The 20467-nt window shown below is 40.9% G+C and overlaps 1 protein-coding gene and 1 pseudogene across 1 annotated transcript; both read left to right on the top strand.

Annotated features, from left to right (window-relative positions):
- The first annotated feature begins 7188 nt into the window (after positions 1 to 7188).
- Positions 7189 to 7512, top strand: LOC143634217 (uncharacterized). Its single transcript, XM_077102366.1, has one exon. The coding sequence runs from the start codon at positions 7189 to 7191 to the stop codon at positions 7510 to 7512; it is 324 nt and encodes a 107-aa protein (XP_076958481.1).
- Positions 7513 to 18354: 10842 nt separating this feature from the next.
- Positions 18355 to 20467, top strand: part of LOC143634216 (uncharacterized) — a 62013-nt pseudogene continuing 59900 nt past the window's right edge.

The following is a 20467-nucleotide window of genomic DNA, read 5'->3' as shown; positions in this document are numbered from 1 at the left end:
CCATTTTGAGAATATTGAAGAATAATGATTCATTTTCCACTTTCTCTCTAAAAAAATGGCTCTTTAAAAAATTTCAAGAGTTTTCCTCGAAAAAATTATATGGTAGTTTATAATAAGTTAAAATTAACAACTAGTGAGTATTTGAGGTCTCAGGCTTAAAACCTGACTTATGAGGGTTTTTTCATAGTGGTGTGTTTCCTCATTGATAGTGTTTTTGAGTGAGTCAGGACTGAAGCGTCAAAATTAATATGGATGGTTGAAATATCGTCTCAAGAAGTCTCACCTGGGGATTGTCAGTGAATCCAAACGTTATTAAAAAAAGAGTAAAGTGTCATTTTCGTCAATATGGTTTGATAAATAATACGAATTTAGTCCAAAAGGTTTATTTTTTGCATATGGACCCTCCACGTTTCCAAGTTCTTGCCAATTACATCCAAATTACTAACCCCATTAAGTTTTAATCGTTAAGTCAGGGGTAAACATGTATTTTCACTATTTCTTTATTATAATACTTATTTCAGTGAACTGGGTTTTTGTCCTTATGGTTTGTCCAAATATGCGGGTTTAATCCAATTGTTTCAAGTTTGCAATTTTCGTCCTTGTAGTTTCATTTCACTTGCAATTAAACCCGAATTTATTAACTTCGTTAAGTCTTGTAAGGCCCCAAACCGGTAGCCCTACTTTAGCGTCGGATTTACTCATAAACACAGTTCTTGCAATCAGAGTTAATTAAAACTTTCGCGGAAACGTTTACCTGAAGCATTCGTTACAAAACATTCAATCTCTTCTCTGATACTATAAAACAAATCATTATATTTAAAACATCTTTTCTTCCATCTTAAGATGCCAGCCGTTCAATCCATGCCATGTGCCATCCTCATGCTAGTTCTTTGGTCTGATCACCTGCGTGCATACTAAAAGTCAGCTACGCTGAGTGAGTTCTAGTTAATCAAGCAACTTATCATACAACCACTACGTGCATCATATACGAATCCGCAGACACGTAGTCCACTATCTAACCTGCTTACCTTACCACTTAGCCTCTTATTTACACCTACCACCTTGCCACTTTGCCACTTTAATAACGTATAACGTTATGCCACTTTGCCACTTTAATAACGTACAACATTATGCCACTTTGCCACCTTGCCGCTTTAATAACGTAGTCACGTATAGGCTTACCCTACCACGTACTATCGTCGTGCCACTAACACTCTTACTACACTCTTGCCACTTCTAACACGCTCTACCTCTACTTGTCTACAACATGCTTCATATCATTTACATAATAAGCAAGTCACATCATAACATTCATACACACTAATAACCACTTGGCAATCACTATCCTTGGCGATGCGTGCAATATCCGAAGATCGTTCACGCACCAACAAGTATTATATAATAGCTACATCGTATAACATCTATAGCATACAATTACCACTTAAGGTAAGTGTATTCACACTTCACATCGAGTATGCACACAGCCCCGAAAACATAACAAGGAAATGGGGCTAGAAACTCACCTGAACACGGTTACGTTCACCGTTAATCGTAATCCCTTTCTTCAGTTGTGCACGGCTGACTGTATAATATTTACACGTATCAATTAACTACTACTACTCATGTTGTATTTCTATCTTTATATGACCCACAACGAACGGAGGTCCGGGGGCAGCGCCCCTGGCAGCGGGGTCTAGGGGCGGCAGCCCCTAGCAGGGTCCAAGGGGCAGAGCCCCTGGCTGGGGTCGAGCTGACATTTTTTCATTAGGTCAGCTTGGAAAAATTTTATTTCCATTAACTGTCTTAATACAATTTTCATTAGGTTTTTAATTTATTTTCTAATCGAACTTAACTTTAGGCGAAGTTAAACCTTAAGCGAACTTAGCTTTAGGCGAACTTAGCTTTAGGCGAAGTTAAACCTTAGGCGAACTTAGCTTTAGGCGAAGTTAAACCTTAGGCGAACTTAGCTTTAGGCGAAGTTTTCATCAGGCGAACTTAGCTTTGCAGGCGAAGTTCATCAGGCGAATTTAGCTTGCAGGCGAAGTTGTCGGCTGCAGCTACTGTTCGTCCTTAATCATCTTCGTTTCTTAACCAAATAACTCGATTTAGGTATCCACGGAATCGTCTGACCAGCGCCTACAAACCCCAACCATCAAATCGACCTAACATCGATGTTTAAAGGGTGCGATTTAGGCATATAGGTTACGGGTTCTTTTATCAATCGATTAACCCATCAAATCGTAACCATTTTCAGTAAGTTTAGCTTTGTTGGATTCGTTTTTACCATACAAACACAAGTCTATCATTTCTATACTAATCCAAACCTAAACGAACAAGTTCTTGATATAAACGTACCGTAAATGAGTCGAACTACGAACACGAGCCGGTCTTGTTGCTTTGGTTCGTCACGACGATCTAGCACCAACGAGCTCGGGTCCTCGCCTTTGGATCTTGGTTCGGGTTGTGTTTTGGGGTGTGTAGAGATTAGGATGGATAAATGGATGGAATGGAAAGGATTGGGGTTTAAGGGGGTATTTATACTCCCTTAAGCCCATGGACCGAAGGCCCATATTTCCTTTTGGTCCCTATCTAATCCCATCTAACTATCCTACTAAGTCTTCATATTTTGCTATTATTATTATCGTTCCACTAACTCGTTTATTTCACCCGACAAAATAATATATTAAATATTACTTTAGAAATTTCGGGATGTTACAAGTCTTCCCTCCTTAAAGAGGTTTCGTCCCCGAAACCTAGCTTATTTCTTGAAAAGGAATACCTTTGTAAAAGGAATACCTTTTTCTTTATAATCGCACACTTTATTGAATCACCTTTGCTTTTTGAGTTATCCTTCTTACTCCTGACTTGTAGTCATCGAGCGGTGATCATGTGTTTTAGCTATTAAGGTAGCTTGTCCATGAGGCCCTCAATGTGCCAAGTCTCATCTCACCTTCCCGAGGAACCTTGTTTTATATAATAACGCTAACTCCTTAGGCGACGCTTTACCCTCACACAACTATTTATCATAACCAACACGCATTCAAGATAAATTCATAGGTCGTTCATACAAAATCACAAGAAATCACAAGTACTTCATAACATAAAAGGAAATCATTCAAGCTTGCTAAACAAACATAGGTTCAACTGTAACATAAAACACTCTTTAACTACTAAACATAAAACAACTGTGACATGCCACTTATTCTCCTGCAACCTCCTCAGCAGCTAATAAACCATCCTTTCACGCGTCTCCTCTTCCTCCCCCCACTGCCACGGCTTCTCCACACTCCCTAGCTATGTGACCTGACTTACCACACTTGTAACACTTCTGGTCCTCGGTGCATTCACGGGAGATGTGCCCCTTCCTCCCACATCGGTAGCACTGATTTGGACCAGCCTTGCATTCCCCCAAGTGCATCTTCCCGCACACCTTACATGCTTCCTTTCCTGCCATCTTCTGTGTCTTTCTCCCTGCACGCTCCACGACATCCCTAGCTCTTTTAGTTCCTTTCCCTTCTTCCTCATCTTTCACTTCCACATCATCCGCCGCCAGATCAACATAGACCATCTCCGCCAACTCGACCGCAGACTCAAAGGTAACAGGTTTGTTGGCCCTGACTAACATGCGGACCTTCTGGGGAAGTCCTCTAACGTAGCACTTGATCCGTTTCGCCTCGGTGTTCACCATGTCAGGAACCAGCCTAGACATGCGGTTGAATTCAGTGGTGTACTCACGATGTGTCATCTTGTCCGTCTTCAGATTCAGAAATTTCATCTCGGCCCTCTCAACCTCTGCATCAGCACAGAACCTTTTCATCACTAACTCCTTAAGGTCATCCCACCTCATGGCCTTAATCTCCTCTCAGGTCTTCCTTTGTTCCACAGTTTCCCACCAGTACATGGCCTCATCTTCAAATGACTGAGTGGCATAACCCACTGCTTGGTCGGGACGGCATTCGCTAATTCGGATTTTTTTGTCCATTGTGGTTATCCACTGGAGAGTAGCGATTGCGTCTCTCATCCCAGTCAGCTTTGGCAGGTCGCATGCTTTGAAGGACTTATAGTTGCACCCATCTTGGCCTCTTTTCCTGTCATCGACCTTCACAGACTTATCCTCACTCGAGGCCTCTCTTTCTCCTTCCCCATCCTTCCTACCATCACCACCCGCCCCTTCAGCAGTTCGTTCACGGCTTCCAGCAGATCTTTCGGGATTCAGGTTCTTCACAGCAACAACTACAGCTTGAACAATGGCTGCTTGAACTGCAGGGCTAAGTTGAACCTCTTCGTTGTTGTTCTGGTCTCCTCCAGCTGCGCTTCCTTCATCTTCGGTGTTAGAAGCTGTCTCAACCGAAAGTTGCTGGACACGACGAGGCCTGCCGCGTCGTCCAGTGCGAACTTAGCTTTAGGCGAACTTAGCTTTAGGCGAAGTTAAACCTTAGGCGAACTTAGCTTTAGGCGAAGTTAAACCTTAGGCGAACTTAGCTTTAGGCGAAGTTAAACCTTAGGCGAACTTAGCTTTAGGCGAAGTTGTCATCAGGCGAACTTAGCTTTGCAGGCGAAGTTCATCAGGCGAACATAGCTTGCAGGCGAAGTTGTCGGCTGCAGCTACTGTTCGTCCTTAATCATCTTCGTTTTTTAACCAAATAACTCAATTTAGGTATCCACGGAATCGTCTGACCAGCGCCTACAAACCCCAACCATCAAATCGACATAACATCGATGTTTAAAGGGTGCGATTTAGGCATATAGGTTACGGGTTCTTTTATCAATCGATTAACCCATCAAATCGTAACCATTTTCAGTAAGTTTAGCTTTGTTGGATTCGTTTTTACCATACAAACACAGATCTATCATTTCTATACTAATCCAAACCTAAACGAACAAGTTCTTGATATAAACGTACCGTAAATGAGTCGAACTACAAACACGAGCTGGTCTTGTTGCTTTGGTTCGTCACGACGATCTAGCACCAACGAGCTCGGGTCCTCGCTTTTGGATCTTGGTTCGGGTTGTGTTTTGGGGTGTGTAGAGATTAGGATGGATAAATGGATGGAATGGAAAGGATTGGGGTTTAAGGGGGTATTATACTCCCTTAAGCCCATGGACCGAAGGCCCATATTTCCTTTTGGTCCCTATCTAATCCCATCTAACTATCTTACTAAGTCTTCATATTTTGCTATTATTATTATCGTTCCACTAACTCGTATATTTCACCCGACAAAATAATATATTAAATATTACTTTAGAAATTTCGGGATGTTACAAGTCTGGTCGTTAACCCATTTGTGTGCCTCTCACGTGATGACCAGTTTTTTTTTTTGTTCTCCCCCAAATAAACCTCAATCCTAATTCGCAAGCCCTCTCACATGAGGGGCTAGGGTGTATTTGGGAAAAAAAGAAAGGACAAAACTGCCCCTAGGATACACTGATGGGTTTAACGATCAGACTTAACGTGATTAAAGAATTCGGGTTTAACTACAAGTGAAATGAAACCATAGGGAAGAAAATTGCAAATTTGAAACTAATGGACTAAAACTGTAGATTAGGACAAACAAAGGGACGAAAACCGCTGTTCACTGAAATAAGTATTATAATAAGAAAGAGTGAAAAGACATGTTTACCCCTGACTTAACGATTAAATTTAACGGGGTTGGTGAGTTGGATGTAATTGACAAGAACTAAGAAAAATGGAAGGTCCAAATACAAAAATTAAATTTTTTGGACTAAATTCGCATTATTTGTCAAAGCATAAAGACGAAAATGATACTTTACTTAAAAAAAAGTAATTGCTTTTCACTTTGATGTCACCTCACCACCGCAATTTAGCGGAAACCAAGATTTAATAATTTTTTACTTGAGACCCCTGGTCAACGCTACATGTAAAGATTTCGTCATAAATATTGTAGTTATTATTTTATTTCAACCTTTATAATTAATTAAGAATCAATCAATTTTACCCAATTGCAAAACCCCTAAGGCTATGCGTAGTGAAGGGGCTACAAAGGGGGGCGAATTACGACGTGTGGCGTCCAGTCTACAAGGGATGAGAATTTGTTTTTAGGGTGTAATGGTGTAGGGGCTACAAATTGGGCCCACAATATCTTTTTTTATTATTTTCATTTTATAATTAAACTAATCAAAATTTATTTAAATAATAAAATAAAAATGCATTAAAATTAAAAAGAAATACAAAAAAACACAAACTAAAAAAAATACATAACTAAAAAAAGATACATAACTAAAAAAAGATACATAACTAAAAAAAACATAACTAAAAAAAAATACTAATATCCATAATATTCGCGCGTTTTTCCGACTCGTCGTCGTTGCAACAATGCGGCCTCTTCGTGTGACCCGGCCGCTTTGAGGGATTCGTATTCTTTACTCATTTCCCGCAACTCCATCATAGCGGCAATCTTTCTGTTGTTTGTTGGTTTCTCTCATGGTATCTTTGAGTTCCTCGACAAACTTTTCATGTTTTTTGATGATTTCGGTCATGAAAGCGGTGAGTTCCTCGGGTTTCGGTTGGTTCGGGTTGTTTGTAGGATTCATTTTGCTAGATTTTTTGAAGAATTTGGGAATAAATTATGTATGAAATGGAGAAGAAGGTGTATGTTTATATATATATATTGTTTTAATTATTTTTTTACTTTTGACCGTTGAACGGTATTATTAATATAATATTATTATTATTTAAACTCGCCGGCGACAAAAGAACCCCGCCCCCGCCCCAATTCACCCACATATCGCCGGGGGGGGGGGGGGCGGTGTTCTAGCCCCTTCGCGCCCAAAAATCGCCTAAACCGGCGCTCACTACACACAGCCTAATTTTTTCGGTCTTATTTTAAAATTTTAATTTACCCTCCTCCCCTGTATTAGTCAACGTGTATTTATGTATGGTATTTATGTATAGCTGTCAATTAGCATGTGTATAGCTGTATATGTATCACCTCCTAAATTAGTCTTAAGTTTGTTATTTTCCCTTAGTATTTATAGGGATGTACATCACTTGAATGAATCATCGAATTATTACAATTTACATGGTATCACAGCACACTTGCTCTGAACCCTAATACCGCCGCCGCCTTTCTTCAAGCCTACGGGCTTCCTCATCGCTGCCGCCGTATTAGCCTTCACCGGAGCCTTTTCTTTTTTTTTTTTCGATTCTCTACCTGTTCGTTTTTCATCATGACCAACGGAAAAGAACTTGCTACTCCTGCCACCGCTCCTCTTCATCGGGTCTATACCGTGACGAACATCCAAAACAAGATCCGCACGTTGGATGGCACCAAGGTGTCGTACTCGTCGTGGGTTAAACTCTTCCTCCTCCACGCCCGTGGTTATGATGTCACAAACCACATTGATGGCACATCACCACCGGCTAAGCAGGATTCGGAGTATGAGTCTTGGAATAAGATTGATGCTATCGTCTTGCAGTGGATCTACGGGACACTGTCTGACGATTTGCTCACCCGAGTGCTGGAAAACGAGTCGACTGCGTACGAGTCTTGAACCCGTATCAAGAATCTGTTCTTGAACAACAAGGGTGCACGTGCGACAGCCCTCGAACAGGACTTTGTCAATCTCAAATTGGCCTCCTTTGCATCTCTGGAGGCTTACTTTATGAAACTAAAAGAACTGGCTGACAAGTTGAAAGACGTTGAAAGACGTTGAAAGCCCGGTTACCGAAAACCGTCTTGTGGTGCAACTGGTGCGCGGGTTACCGCGGGAATATGACAGTGTTGGGTCATTCATCAATCAACAACTACCCACGTGGGAGTCTGCTTGTAGCATGGTTCAGCTTGAACAACACCGTCAACACGCTCGGGAACCCAACCCACCACCCGTTGTTGCTGCTGCCATTGACCAACCTGGTCACCCCGTTGCTCCTTCTGAATAACGGCGTGATAACCAGCTGCGTGTCCAGTCTCGTGGACCGACTAACCAGCGTCGTCAAAGCCCAAATACCCGCAGGCCCACTCGTACAATTACTGGGTCGTCCTCCAATGCTGCTAATACCTCAGCCGGGTCATCTCGTGGAAACTACCCACCCTTTCCTGCTTAATCTTTCGGCTATTGGCCTCTTTATTGGGCCCCTCCACCACCATGTCCATACCCAACCCAATATGGTTGGGCCTCACCTTGGCAGCCCATGGCACCCTCAAGCTTCAAGGCCTCCTACAAGATATGGGTCACAACCACAAGCTCACTTGGCTGACCTCAACCCGCTTGAACCCACAGATCTTGGGTATGCTTTCGATGCTATGACAATACAACCACCTAAGGACTCGTGGTTCATGGAAACCGGTGCAACCAATCATCTCAGCTCCGACTTAGGTATGGTTTCGTCTTCCTCTCGTGTTACACCTTTTAAATCTATACTCGTTGGAAATGGTCAATCTATACCAATACTCGGATTAGGAAACACTACACTACCCGGACCATCCCGTGACCTTTACTTAAATGATGTCCTAATATCACCCAATATAATCAAAAACCTTGTTTCTGTTCGTCGTTTTGCTTTAGATAATTGGGTTTATGTTGATTTTGACCCATTTGGCTTTTCTGTGAAGGATTACAAGAGTGGGACGCTCCTGAGTCGCCATGATAGCGAGTGTCATATCTATCCGGTCACCAACACCACCAACACTTCCGCGTCTTCGTTACTTACTACTACTACTCCGAGTGCTCCATGGCATGATCGCCTTGGCCACCCGGGGATTTATATTTTAAATTGTCTTCGTATTTCTGATTTTATTTCGTGTAATAAGACATCTCATTTGGTTGTTTGCAATTCTTTCCAATTATCAAAACATAAAAGGGTACCTTTTAATAATTCGTCATCTAATACTCATATGCCATTTGATATACTTCATTGTGATATATGGAAGTCACCTATATCTAGTAATAATGGTTATAAATATTACATGGTGATAATAGATGACTTCACCAATTACACTTGGGCCTACACACTTAAATTCAAGTCTGAAACTTACTCCAAATTCACTCAGTTTCATAATTTTGTCAAGACCCAATTTCATTGCACCATTAAGTCGTTACAATGCGACATGGGAGGAGAGTTTGATAACAATCAATTTAAAACTTTCGCTTCCAACAATGGGCTTCAATTTCGGTTCTCTTCCCACAAAACATCCCAACAAAATGGGAAAGCCGAGCGTATGATTAGGCGAATAAACGAAATCATGCTTTGTCTCCTAACTCATGCAAATGTCCCCCCTGGCTATTGGGTAGAAGCTCTACACACGTCCATATATCTCCATAACATCCTTCCCACAAAGCTTCTTCACAATCGCACCCCTTTGTCTGTTCTATATCTCAAACACCCTACATACGAGCACCTCCGTGTATTTGGCTGCTTCTGTTACCCTAATTAGTCATCACTCGACCTCATAAATTACACCTACGATCCTCTCGATGTGTGTTTCTTGGATACCCTCTAGACTATAGAGGTTATCGTTGTATCGATCTCGCCACGGGAAAAGTAATCCTATCCAGACATGTCACATTTGATGAAAATACATTTCCATTCCAAACAACTACCACCACATCTCTCTCTGATTACTCCTTCCTATCCGCTGACCCATCACCACTCATCTATAACTCTTTTACAAATACCCTATCTAACCCACCAGCCCATCTTATGCAAACTGAACCAATCCAGTCCACCCCTCAACACACTCCTACACCATCAGCCTCATCTAGCACCCCACCACCTTCTCCAGGTCCTACAACCTACCCAATTTCTTCACCTACACAACCCTCTACCAACGACCCTACCCCACCCGACATACAAAATTCTCAACCTTCCACCATTAAAAACACCCACACAGTTCCACCCACATCTCCACCAAATCTTCACCCCATGCAAACAAGATCACGTGCTGGTATTCCATAAACCAAAACTGCCTTTCTCTCTACACACTACTACTTCCACACCACCTGCCATCTCCCATATTCCAAAAAATCTTAAACTTGCACTCACTGATCCGAATTGGCGAAACGCCATGACCAACGAGTATAAAGCTTTAATAGATAATAACACTTGGGAACTCGTACCACGACCCGAGAACTCACGTATAATTAACTGCATGTGGTTATACAAACATAAGTTTCATGCTAATGGGTCGCTACAAAGGTATAAAGCCCGGTTAGTTGTAAACGGAAAAACACAACAGGTTGGTTTGGATTGTGACGAAACGTTTAGCCCTGTCGTGAAGCCCGTTACCATACGCACTGTGCTTAGTTTAGCCATCTCCTGGTCATGGCCCATTCATCAACTTGATGTTAAAAACGCCTTTCTACACTGGGACCTACAAGAAACGGTATATATGCATCAACCCCCGGCTTCACCGACAAATCCAACCTGTCGTTTGTTTGCAAGCTTCGTAAATCGCTTTACGATCTCAAACAGGCACCGCGCGCTTGGTACCAAAGATTTTCCAACTACATCATGTCATGCGGTTTCCGTAGTGCCACATGTGATACTTCGCTTTTCATATATCGACAAGGCACACGTGTTGCTTATTTGCTACTATATGTTGATGATATTATTCTTACCGCATCCGACACCACACTTCTCCCTCAAATCATTACGTCACTCTCTAAAGAATTTGCAATGACGGACTTGGGGAAATTGCATCATTTTTTGGGTATTCAGGTCACACCAAAAGATGGTGGCCTTTTTCTATCAGAGGAGGCCTATGCACATGAGATAATAACACGTGCAAACATGCAAACCAAGTGCAACCCCTTGTGATACAGACTCCAAACTTAGTAGTTCGGCTGGAGAACTAATGCCTGATGGAACGCTATACCGAAGTCTCGCCGGGGCCCTACAATACTTAACATTCACTCGTCCCGATATTGCCTATGCGGTCCAACAAGTTTGCTTGTTTATGCACGCCCCACGTGAACCACATTTCCAGTTTCTACGCCACATTTACGCTATCTCAAAGGAACGGTTTCACATGGGCTGTTAATCACTCCCTCTAAGTCCACCAAAATCACCGCCTACTCTGATGTCGACTGGGGGGGGGGGGGCTGCCGGGATACTAGACGCTCTACATCGGGTTATTGTGTCTTTCTTGGGTATATATGATATTTTCCAAGTTTGTTCGGGTATATAACTATATATGAAATTGCCCTTCGTTTTTTAGTGTAGTGTAACTGTATTGTTCTGTTTCTGATATGATTTTAAAATTTCCAACATGATTTATTTACATTGTTGATCTTTAATCTTTTACTAGGGTTTCAGTGTGGAAAATGGGAGACAAGTCAGATAGTAAAACGAAAAGGTGTCTTCACCATACCTGGTTCTTGAAAACCGACCTTTGAATTTATGGAAAGTAAACGAGTTAAAAGAGGAACTCAAAAGAGGAACTCAAGAAACGGAAATTAATCACAAGGGGATTAAAACTTAAAAATAAGAACTTGTTAAGTGGTTAGATGAAGCCATACGGGTTGAAATGGATGTGACGATGATAAAACTTTCGCTTCTAACAATGGGCTTCAATTTCGGTTCTCTTGCCCTCAAACATCCCAAAAAAATGGGAAAGCCGAGCGTATGATTATGCGAATAAACGAAATCATGCTTTATCTCCCAACTCATGCAAATGTCCCCCCCTGGCTATTGGGTAGAAGCTCTACACACGTCAATATATCTCCATAACATCCTTCCCACAAAGCTTCTTCACAATCGCACCCCTTTGTCTATTCTATATCTCAAACACCCTACATACGAGCACCTCCGTGTATTTGGCTGCTTCTGTTACCCTAATCAGTCATCACTCGACCTCATAAATTACACCTACGATCCTCTCGATGCGTGTTTCATGGATACCCTCAAGACTATCGAGGTAATCATTGTCTCGATCTCGCCACGAGAAAAGTAATCCTATCCAAACATGTCACATTTGATGAAAATACATTTCCATTCCAAACAACTACCACCACATCTCTCTCTGATTACTCCTTCCTATCCGCTGACCCATCACCACTCATATATAACTCTTTTACAAATACCCTATCTAACCCACCAGCCCATCCTATGCAAACCGAACCAATCCAATCCACCCCTCAACACACTCCTACACCATCAGCCTCATCTAGCACCCCACCACCCTCTCCAGGTCCTACAACCTACCCAATTTCTTCACCTACACAACCCACTACCAACGACCCTACCCCACCCGACATACAAAATTCTCAACCTTCCACCATTAACAACACCCACACAGTTCCACCCACATCTCCACCAAATCTTCACCCCATGCAAACAAGATCACGTGCTGGTATTCATAAACCAAAACTGCCTTTCTCTCTACACACTACTACTTCCACACCACCTGCCATCTCCCCTATTCCAAAAAATCTTAAACTTGTACTCACTGATCCGAATTGGCGAAACGCCATGACCAACGAGTATAAAGCTTTAATAGATAATAACACTTGGGAACTCGTACCACGACCCGAGAACTCACGTATAATTAAATGCATGTGGTTATACAAACATAAGTTTCATGCTAATGGGTCGCTACAAAGGTATAAAGCCAGGTTAGTTGTAAATTGAAAAACACAACAGGTTGGTTTGGATTGTGACGAAACGTTTAGCCATGTCTTGAAGCCCGTTACCATACGCACTGTGCTTAGTTTAGCCATCTCCTGGTCATGGCCCATTCATCAACTTGATGTTAAAAATGCCTTTCTACACTGGGACCTACAAGAAACGGTATATATGCATCAACCCCCGGCTTCACTGACAAATCCAACCTGTCGTTTGTTTGCAAGCTTCGTAAATCGCTTTACGGTCTCAAACAGGCACCGCGCGCTTGGTACCAAAGATTTTCCAACTACATCATGTCATGCGGTTTCCGTAGTGCCACATGTGATACTTCGCTTTTCATATATCGACAAGGCATACGTGTTGCTTATTTGCTACTATATGTTGATGATATTATTCTTACCGCATCCGACACCACACTTCTCCCTCAAATCAATACGTCACTCTCTAAAGAATTTGCAATGACGGACTTGGGGAAATTGCATCATTTTTTGGGTATTCAGGTCACACCAAAAGATGGTGGCCTTTTTCTATCAGAGGAGGCCTATGCACATGAGATAATAACACGTGCAAACATGCAAACCAAGTGCAACCCCTTGTGATACAGACTCCAAACTTAGTAGTTCGGCTGGAGAACTAATGCCTGATGGAACGCTATACCGAAGTCTTGCTGGGGCCCTACAATACTTAACATTCACTCGTCCCGATATTGCCTATGCGGTCCAACAAGTTTGCTTGTTTATGCACGCCCCACGTGAACCACATTTCCAGTTTCTATGCCACATTTACGCTATCTCAAAGGAATGGTTTCACATTGGCTGTTAATCACTCCCTCTAAGTCCACCAAAATCACCGCCTACTCTGATGCCGACTGGGGGGGGGGGGCTGCCCGGATACTAGACGCTCTACATCGGGTTATTGTGTCTTTCTTGGAGACAATCTCATTTCATGGTCATCCAAACGACAACATACTGTCTCGCGTTCAAACTCCGAAGCCGAATACCGTGGCGTTGCTAACGCCACTGCTGAGGTCACGTGGCTACGTAACTTACTACTTGAACTATCAGTTCCTATACGTGACGCAAGCATTATTTTTTGTGACAACGTATCCGCAGTTTATCTCTCAGGAAACCCTGTCCAACTTCAACGCACCAAACACGTCGAGCTTGACATCCACTTCGTGCGTGACAAGGTTCGTCTCGGCTTCATTCGGGTACTTCACATTCCGGCTGACTATCAATATGCGGACATCTTCACCAAGGGACTACCTCGTGCATTGTTTCACAAATTCAAGTCCAGTCTTCGCATTTAGCCCCATGCTCCGACTGCGGGGGGCGTATTAGTCAACGTGTATTTATGTATAATATTTATGTATAGCTGTCAATTAGCATGTGTATAGTTGTACATGTATCACCTCCTAAATTAGCCTTAAGTTTGTTATTTTTCCTTAGTATTTATAGGGATGTACGTCACTTGAATGAATCATCGAATTATTACAATTTACACCCTCTTCCATCAAAGAACCAAGAAACAACATTTGAGCTGCAAATAATTTCAAAATCTGTTTTTTATTTTAAAAACAATTTATTTTTTTCTTTTTGTTTGATGCGTTTTCTAATCCTTGTTTTTGTGTCGTAGGGTTGGTTAACTTTGGAACATACTACTAGATCACTCTTTATTCATTTTTCTTCCATCACCATTGCAAGTAAGTATTCTAATCTTATATACTTCACACTCATTCCATCATATTGTTTATTTCATTTGCATCATTAAACTTTTGTTTTAATTCAATTGATAACTGTTAGAACATGTGTGCAAAGTATCTATTTGATGATTATTTAGTTTTTGTTGCTATTTTTAAGATTCATGACGAAATCATATTATGTATATTTTTATTTCTAGGGCATCTTTTTATTTTTATCTCTATACCTACATGGATGTTTTTTAAATGATTCATTTTTTATATATATTAATATATTATACCCTTACAAACTTGAAAAATTTTAATATATGTCTAACTTTTATAAATTTTTACTTAATGATCATTCTATCCCTTCCCTTTATATATGTTTAAAGCATGCTTTTTATTTGGATTTTTATATATAACTGAACAATCGAATCCGTATGTTCGAATCAGATTGTTGAACTCAAATGTATGAATGGTATAAAACAAAGTAAGTTAAATATAATATTGTTAGAAGGCTATTGTTTATGGGTATGAATAAAGAAATTTTAGTTAAAATGGTTAAAGAAAAGGTATATAAAAATTTTTGAAGTTAAAGATAGGCATATAAAGTTTTAGAAAAATAAGGGTGAAATGGTTTTTGCTAATTTTTTTAATGAATTAGGTATACTTGATGTTTTAACTACTTTATAAGGGTATATATGATAATTTTATTTTTGCTTGGGTATATATGATATTTTTCAAGTTTGTTCGGGTATATAACTATATATGAAATTGCCCTTCGTTTTTTAGTGTAGTGTATCTGTATTGTTCTGTTTCTGATATGATTTTAAAATTTTCAACATGATTTATTTACATTGTTGATCTTTAATCTTTTACTAGGGTTTCAGTGTGGAAAATAGGAGACAAGTCAGATAGTAAAATGTAAGGCCCCGAACCCGGTGACCCTACTTTAGCGTCGGATTTACTCATAAACACAGTTCTTCAAATCAGAGTTTATTAAAACTTTTCGCGGAATATAAAACATCAATCATTTGTTACAAAACATTAAGTCTTTTCTTTGATACCATAACACAAAACTTTATATTTAAAACATCTTTACTTCTTTCTTCAGATGCCAGCCGTTCAATCCATGCCGTGTGTCATCCTCATGCTAACTCTATAATCAGCTCACCTGCATGCATACTAAAAGTCAGCTACGCTGAGTGAGTTCTAGTTAATCGAACGCCATACAATACATACACATATGTAACATATCCGTAGATACATATCCATACTTCACTAGTTACCCTTCTGTTCTACATACATACTTGCTACCATACATACATACATATCTACAATCACTAACCTCAGTCTACCGAGAGTACGTTCATAGTTCACCGTCTATACCTGTCCTCAAGGTCGTGAACACGTACAAGGTTCGCAGTCCTTACCTATGTTCACCATTTATGGTACGTACAAGGATCGCGGTCCTTCCCTATACCATAGTACATCCACAACACGTACAAGGTTCGCAGTCCTTCCCTATGTTGCAACCTAATTCATAGAACGTACGAGGTTCGCAGTCCTCCCCTATGCTACAAAATCAGCACGTATAAGGTTCACAGTCCTTTCCTATGCTGAAATACATCCACAACACGTACAAGGTTCACAGTCCTTCCCTATGTTGCAACCTAATTCATAGCACGTATGAGGTTCGCAGTCCTCCCCTATGCTACAAAATCAGCACGTATAAGGTTCACAGTCAATTCCTATGCTGAAATACATCCACAACACGTACAAGGTTCGCAGTCCTTCCCTATGTTGCAACCTAATTCATAGCACGTACGAGATTCGCAGTCCTCCCCTATGCTACAAAATCAGCACGTATAAGGTTCACAGTCCTTTCCTATGCTGAAATACATCCACAACACGTACAAGGTTCGCAGTCCTTCCCTATGTTGCAACCTAATTCATAGCACGTACGAGTTTCGCAGTCCTCCCCTATGCTACAAATACAGCACGTATAAGGTTTACAGTCCTTTCCTATGCTGACGCCTATCTACATTACGTATAAGGTTCGCAGTCCTTATCTACGTTTACATATATCATCTACTTCACGTATAAGGCTCGCGGTCCTTAACTACGCCATTACCAGCCGAGTCTATGTCCGACAGAAGCTAGAGGGATTTGCCATCCTGACTTACTATGTCGAACGTAGAACTCACATGCCATTCGTGTACCTATATACACATACTTACATTATAACATAAGAACACTCTAGGCATTCTTTACCTCATTCATTTAACAACCATACCCCTTGTCGTTACGTGCAATATCCGAAGATCGTTCACGCCCCGACAAGTATTCATTTGAAATATTCATACATCTTCGATATAATATTCGTACCTTTATTTTTAACCTGACAGTATGCGCAATATCCGAAGATCGTTCGCGTACCGACAAACAATCATTCATATCTATCACACATATCACATATGACATACACTTATCACTTAGGATAAATGCATTAACAACACATCGAGTATGCACACAGCCCCGAAAACATAACAAGGAATGGGGCTAGAAACTCACCTGAACACGGTTACGTTCACCGTTAATCGTAATCCCTTTCTTCAGCTGTGCACGGCTGACTGTATAATAAGTACACGTATCAAACAACTATCACTACTCATATCATCTTTCCAGTCTTAACTACTACCCACAACGAACGGGGGTCCGGGGGCAGCACCCCTGGCAGCGGGGTCTAGGGGCGGCAGCCCCTAGCAGGGTCCAAGGGGCAGAGCCCCTGGCTGGGGTCGAGCTCTAGGCGAAGTTAACCCTCGGGCGAACTTAGCTCTAGGCGAAGTTAACCTTAGGCGAACTTAGCTTTAGGCGAAGTTACCAGCTAGGCGAACTTAGCTTTACAGCGAAGTTGCCATCAAGCGAACTTGGCTTCAGGCGAAGTTGTCATCAGGCGAACTTGGCCTCAGGCGAAGTTACCAGTTAGGCGAACTTAACTTTACAGCGAAGTTGCCATCAGGCGAACTTAGCTTGCAGGCGAAGTTCATCAGGCGAACTTAGCTTGCAGGCGAAGTTCATCGCTTTGAAGGCAAAGTTGCCCAGTTACAGGCGAAGTTGTCCAGATCAGCCGCTGTTCGGTTTCTGTCCAGCATTTTGAGCGATTTTAACACCCTTGCTATGGTTCAATATCACCCATTACGCTTCCCGACCATTTTCGGTCGCTTATACACTAAAAAGCTTGGATCTTTAAACTTCAAAGATCAAGAATCATACCTTTTTGAGCTTGTTTGGATCTCGTTTAACTTGTTAACACACTAATCGCTCTCTCTCTCTCGGATCTGCCCGTTCCTCTCCTCGGCCCGGCGGCGGTGTAGATGGTGTGTGTGTTTTTGGAGTGTGTGTGTAGAAAGTAAGGAAATGAAGATATTTTTGGGTTTAGGGGATATTTATATCCCTGAAATCCCATGGACCTAAGGCCCATTCTCATTTAACCCGTCTCCATTAATCCAACACTAGCCCGACTCATATCAACTCCTACTCTATTATTTATTTCCTGACAACCCGAGTAAACTTTCCCTCTATTAGTAAGTAATATAATTAATATCACTTTGAAATTTCGGGATGTTACATAAAACGAAAAGGTGTCTTCACCATACGTGGTTCTTGAAAACCGACCTTTGAATTTATGGAAAGTAAACGAGTTAAAAGAGGAACTCAAAAGAGGAACTCAAGAAATAGAAATTAATCACAAGGGGATTCAAACTTAAAAGAAGAACTTGTTAAGCGGTTAGATGAAGCCATACGGGCTGAAATGGATGTGATGATGATAAAACTAATCTTGAAAATGACTTAAACAGTGAGGCCCAATATGATGATGCAGAGAACATCTCAGATGTCACGGATCACACTGAGGACAAAACTGAGAATTTAGAGCAAGATAATAAGGTTGAAACTGAAAAAAATGGTTACAATAGTAATTAAAAGGTTTCAGTGGAAACCACTGTTGTGGTGTCCGAAGAGTCTGGTGGTGGTTCGAACCAGGAACCAAGAAACGGTGAGCCGAAGGTTGAGTCACGGTCTCTTGAACATGAATGGGCCGAGCCCGGTTCAAGCTACCAGGTAGATGAGGTCAGCAAAGTACATTCTGATTCAGTGATTCTATTTCTATTGATACTATGATTGAAAAGAATGAAGAACTAAAGGATGATGTTATTGCTGATGATATCAATGTCGAAAGTACTCATTTTTTAAAAGAAAAAGATAACGCAATTGCTAATAACTTTTAAGGAAAATGTTGATATTATTAAGAAAAATGATAGAGTGTGATGACAGGGGTAGCCCAAATTCTGGTAAAATGACTCTCACACATTAACGCTAAAAAGGTTAGAATGTTATAAGGTTCCTTTTCCCGCCCAATTAAGTAGAACAAGTACGTGAACAATAAAAGCATGAACAGTAACGCATCACATCACTGTTCACATTATCTCTCAGCCGTAAAAAAAGGGATATGCTCAGAAAGTATATTATTAACCACAAGTCAATAACCTCCCGCACATAAAAGAGTCAGCCCTCTACCACAAACAAGGGATTCACTAGTTTACCCATCGAACAAAAGCCTTACATTCCTCTCTATAAAAGGAATGTAACCCAGACATTAGAGGACACACCAGTTCTGGGAGTTAACACATACTATCTGATTATCTCTTCTTCCTTGAGAAGCTTTCACTTTGCATACTTCTTTCTTACTCCAATAACAACATAGCTTCACTAAGAACTTACATCCAAAAACCAGCTCCAACATCTCGGTCTTGGATCCTTAGTGAACAATAAAAAAATAACAACTAAACTAGTGAACCTCTCTCTACGTTTTGCAAACGTAGAAGGACACGACGACCTGCCTTAGGTTAACCGGAACCTTTGAACCCTGTTAGCCTAACCAGTCTATTCACTATCATTGGTCTTATAATTGTTGTAGCAACAGTGTGGATGTGGGTTCGTTAGAAAAACTGAGTCTTGATAGAAGTTCTGGTGAAGATTCAATGGAGGAAGACACCTCGGAGAGCAAGCAAGTTGATTCTAAGTTTAGTGATGAAGCGGGAAATAAAAATGAGAAAGTTATAGTTAAGGAAGATGATTCTGTTAATGTTACGATTGAAGATGAAACTACTGACAAGAATTTAGTGGCGGTTGAAGATACAACTGCTCCTAGTGTGACATCTGAAAAAAGAAAGGCTCACGGTAAGTTTTATCTCATTTATTTGTGGAATTAGCGTTGGAAAAATGGCACATTAAGGGGTCAAAATGGGTATTTTGGTAGTCTTGAAATGGTTTTGGAATCCAACCGAACCAAAAGTTTAGTTTTTGGATTCTTGAAAACGTTGGATTTGGGTTTTTCGGGTTTTGGTTTTTACAGTGAGTTCGGTTTTGGTTCTTTAGGCTTGAAACTTTTGGACCGAAAAAAATGGCCCAAATAATGAATTTGAGCTAAATTTTCTTTTAATTAATGATTAATTGATTAATACAAATTTGGAACTAAACTTTTTGGTCCATAACTAGTGTGACATTCGTCAATTTTGGGTCTCGATTGTATTTGTGTTGTAGACTCCTATTATGTAAACCGAGTCAACATTTTTAGAACCTTACTTAATTATTACAGAATATTATTATAGACCTCGATCATCAATAAACCAATGTTTGTCATATTATAGTGACGCTAAGAAAAACATAAGGTGTTCAAAATGATTTTCGTAAAGTCGTTATAAGTTTTTCAAACCTTTAAACTCATATTAAACTTTGATTGAAACCTAAGGGGGGTGTTTTGAAAATATGTATTATATATATATATATATATATATATATATATACCCTAACCCTAATTTTTTTAAAAAGATAATCACAACCGCTCTCTCTTTCTCTCTTGGCACTTCCGGCGCCGTTTTCCGGCGACTCCGGCGCACTACCACCGACCCCAATTTCCCCCTTGTCCGTTCGTTTCCTTCCGATATAAAGTTTTCCGGCAGCAACGATGAAGTCCGCTAACCCTTTTCCCTATCTACTCGTTTTTTCGGTGACCGGAAAGCCGTCCGCCGTGGCCCCCGGTGCTCCGTCATCTCTCTCTTCGTTCTATCTCTCTCTGTCCCTCTCCCTCTCCGTATCTCTCTCTACCCGTCTCTCTCTCACTCTCTCCGTCTCTCACTCTC

Source organism: Bidens hawaiensis, unplaced genomic scaffold (genome assembly GCF_021521415.1).
Source record: "Bidens hawaiensis isolate Kalapana, Puna unplaced genomic scaffold, B.hawaiensis_p1.1 tig00007035_1, whole genome shotgun sequence".
NCBI classification, from domain to species: domain Eukaryota; kingdom Viridiplantae; phylum Streptophyta; class Magnoliopsida; order Asterales; family Asteraceae; genus Bidens; species Bidens hawaiensis.
This window is presented reverse-complemented; position numbering and strand designations above follow the sequence as displayed.

Bases quoted from the DNA above. Each gene is read 5' to 3' on its own strand.
- LOC143634217 (XM_077102366.1), top strand. From the start codon at position 7,189: ATGACCAACGGAAAAGAACTTGCTACTCCTGCCACCGCTCCTCTTCAT.